The sequence below is a fragment of the Porites lutea genome, chromosome 1, assembly GCF_958299795.1.
Source record: "Porites lutea chromosome 1, jaPorLute2.1, whole genome shotgun sequence".
In the NCBI taxonomy this organism is placed as follows: Eukaryota; Metazoa; Cnidaria; class Anthozoa; order Scleractinia; family Poritidae; genus Porites; species Porites lutea.
Window position 1 is genome coordinate 58,831,150 of NC_133201.1, and position 2,294 is coordinate 58,833,443.

General features: G+C 41.7%; 1 protein-coding gene across 1 annotated transcript; it reads left to right on the forward strand.

Moving 5' to 3' along the window:
- The first annotated feature begins 1,155 nt into the window (after window positions 1-1,155).
- Window positions 1,156-2,068, forward strand: LOC140923378 (uncharacterized). Its single transcript, XM_073373469.1, has 2 exons — window positions 1,156-1,477; window positions 1,656-2,068. The coding sequence occupies exons 1-2, from the start codon at window positions 1,251-1,253 to the stop codon at window positions 1,885-1,887; spliced, it is 459 nt and encodes a 152-aa protein (XP_073229570.1). The 5' UTR covers window positions 1,156-1,250; the 3' UTR covers window positions 1,888-2,068.
- Window positions 2,069-2,294: the final 226 nt, after the last annotated feature.

The following is a 2,294-nucleotide window of genomic DNA, read 5'->3' on the forward strand; positions in this document are numbered from 1 at the left end:
CGCCGTCTCTATACTTTCACAATACACGGTTTGATATTTCTCCCAGTCTCCGCTAACAAATTTAGAACTGTAACTCCGCAACAATTTCGAAGTCACTAATCTGCTCTCGAAATTGTGACAAATTTTAAAACCTATCACATGATATTTTTTGCAAATGGCAGATGTAATGTAGTTATTTTGTCTCGCCCTATTTTTGCTCTTAGGATGGGCTGGGAATCGCTCTCATCGCTCTCGTTTGCTCAAGTAAGTGCTCAAGTAAGATTAAGAACATGTACAGCCCGAGCGGGGGGGGGGGGGGGGGGGACTCGACATATGAAAGGGGTGGGGATGCTCGTCTTCTCGCTGAGGGGTGTAAATTTCGGATTTTGGTCTCACTTAGGGTGTTCTGGGCAAAACGCCATCATATTTTGCCGTGAGGGTCTCGTTTAGGGTTTTACGCGAAAAAATATAAAAAAATATTTACCGTCTGTGTTTTAACATGGTCTCTTTTAGGGGTCAAAAAAAGCTTGAACCACGCCCAGGTCGGTCTCCTTTAGGGGCTTAATTCAAAATTTCCAACGAGCATCCCCACCCCTTTCGTATGCGGAGTCCCCCCCCAGGATGTACAGGCAGTCTGGCGTAAATACGGCCACGAGCGTGACGTTCATTTGTCTCAAATATTACTTGCTAACCTCAAAAAAAAAAAAAACTGCAAGTGTTTGATGTTGTGTTCAGCAAAGGTGGAGCACAAGAATAACCGCTCCTAGGACTATCAGCTTTTAAATTTGTAGCTTGAAGGTTATTTTAGATCGACGGTATTTGATAGCTGCCTTTAAATCTGCTGGAAGGCGTGGTTATATTTGATAGCAAAGCGTTTCCGCAATAGAATCAAATTTATGAAGATTTGACAACAAAACCCATGGCCATCACTATACTGAGTTCCCTGACTCTCTGCACTAGAAATAACGATTTTTAGCTAAACTAAGGTAATCTGAATTTCGTGATTTTTGTCATTTTTCGAAGCATTTTATTTGTTATTGAACGTACGACGCAATATTGGGTTGCACCGGTATTGTTACAGTAATTTTTACTTACATTTGAGGCATTGAGCAAAAACCAAAAATAGCACACCCCATACGCAAATGACAGCGTAACGAAACTATAAATTAAAAAGCCACCTGCCCCAAAGTTCACTCTGAGTTTTCCATCTCACCAGTCAGTCGTAACGTTCGTTACTGTTGCTGTTACGTTCGTTGCAGTTACTGGCCATCATGAAGCCGTCTTTTGCAGTGATCGCTCTTCTCGTCTGTTTCCTTGGTGTTCTGGTGACAACTATTTCGTCACATGGGCCATTCGAATTGGCATCCGATAACCAGGAAGATGAAAGCAAATTACGTGTCTCTGAAGAAGCCGTAGAAGGTGACAGAATTGATCAAGAAGACGAAGAAGAAGAAAGTGAAGATGTTGATGACGAAAATGAAGTGGATAATTCCGAAAGGTATTTTTTTATTATTTTACAAGCCACTCCCTGCACTATCGACCCTATAGTTGAGCTAAGTGAAATTACAGTTTTCAGTAGGAATTGTCTACATCTTATAGGATGGTTGGTGATAAAACACAAAATGGACATAACGAATTACCAATATAAAAATTTCAAAATGTTTCTTTGGTTTCAGTGTAAACGCTATACCAGAAGCTGACCCAGTGGCTTGGGGACGTTACGGCCGTAAGGGCCGTTACGGCCGTTACCCTCATTACGGCCGTTACCCTCGTTACGGCCGTTACCCTCGTTACGGCCGTTACCCTCGTTACGGCCTTTACCCTCGTTACGGCCGCTACAACAAGTACCGGCCTCACTATCGTCGCTATCGGTATGGTCCTTATCGAGGACGAAAACACCATGGCTAAGCTTATTTTGGAAAGAAGATAGCAGCCAAAGCATTTTGCTCCCACCTAGCTGCTCTTTGAAGGTCTTATATCAGAAGTAAACCGTAAAGTAACTGTAAATCGAAGGAAGAAAATTGCATGTAACTTAAGTATTTTGTAAAATATGTCTGGTGACTGAAATAAAAAAATTTAATGACCAGAACAGCATATTTTTTTGAAGAATTTAATGGGAAGATGTCTTGAAATGGGCGGGTTCGCAAATAACATCTGAACGGTAAGGATCTGACTGGTTTGCCAAAATAATTCCTTTCCAAACCAATCATAGCGTTGCTTTTTTGGTGCAACTCGAGCAATTCCGTTTGCAACAAGCGTATATTTATTAAGCTACTAGCAGGTTTCGGGAAATCGATAAATTATCGGGCAGCTAG

Bases quoted from the DNA above. Each gene is read 5' to 3' on its own strand.
- LOC140923378 (XM_073373469.1), top strand. From the start codon at position 1,251: ATGAAGCCGTCTTTTGCAGTGATCGCTCTTCTCGTCTGTTTCCTTGGT. The intron at 1,478-1,655 runs GTATTTTTTTAT...CTTTGGTTTCAG, and splicing joins GAAGTGGATAATTCCGAAAG to TGTAAACGCTATACCAGAAG.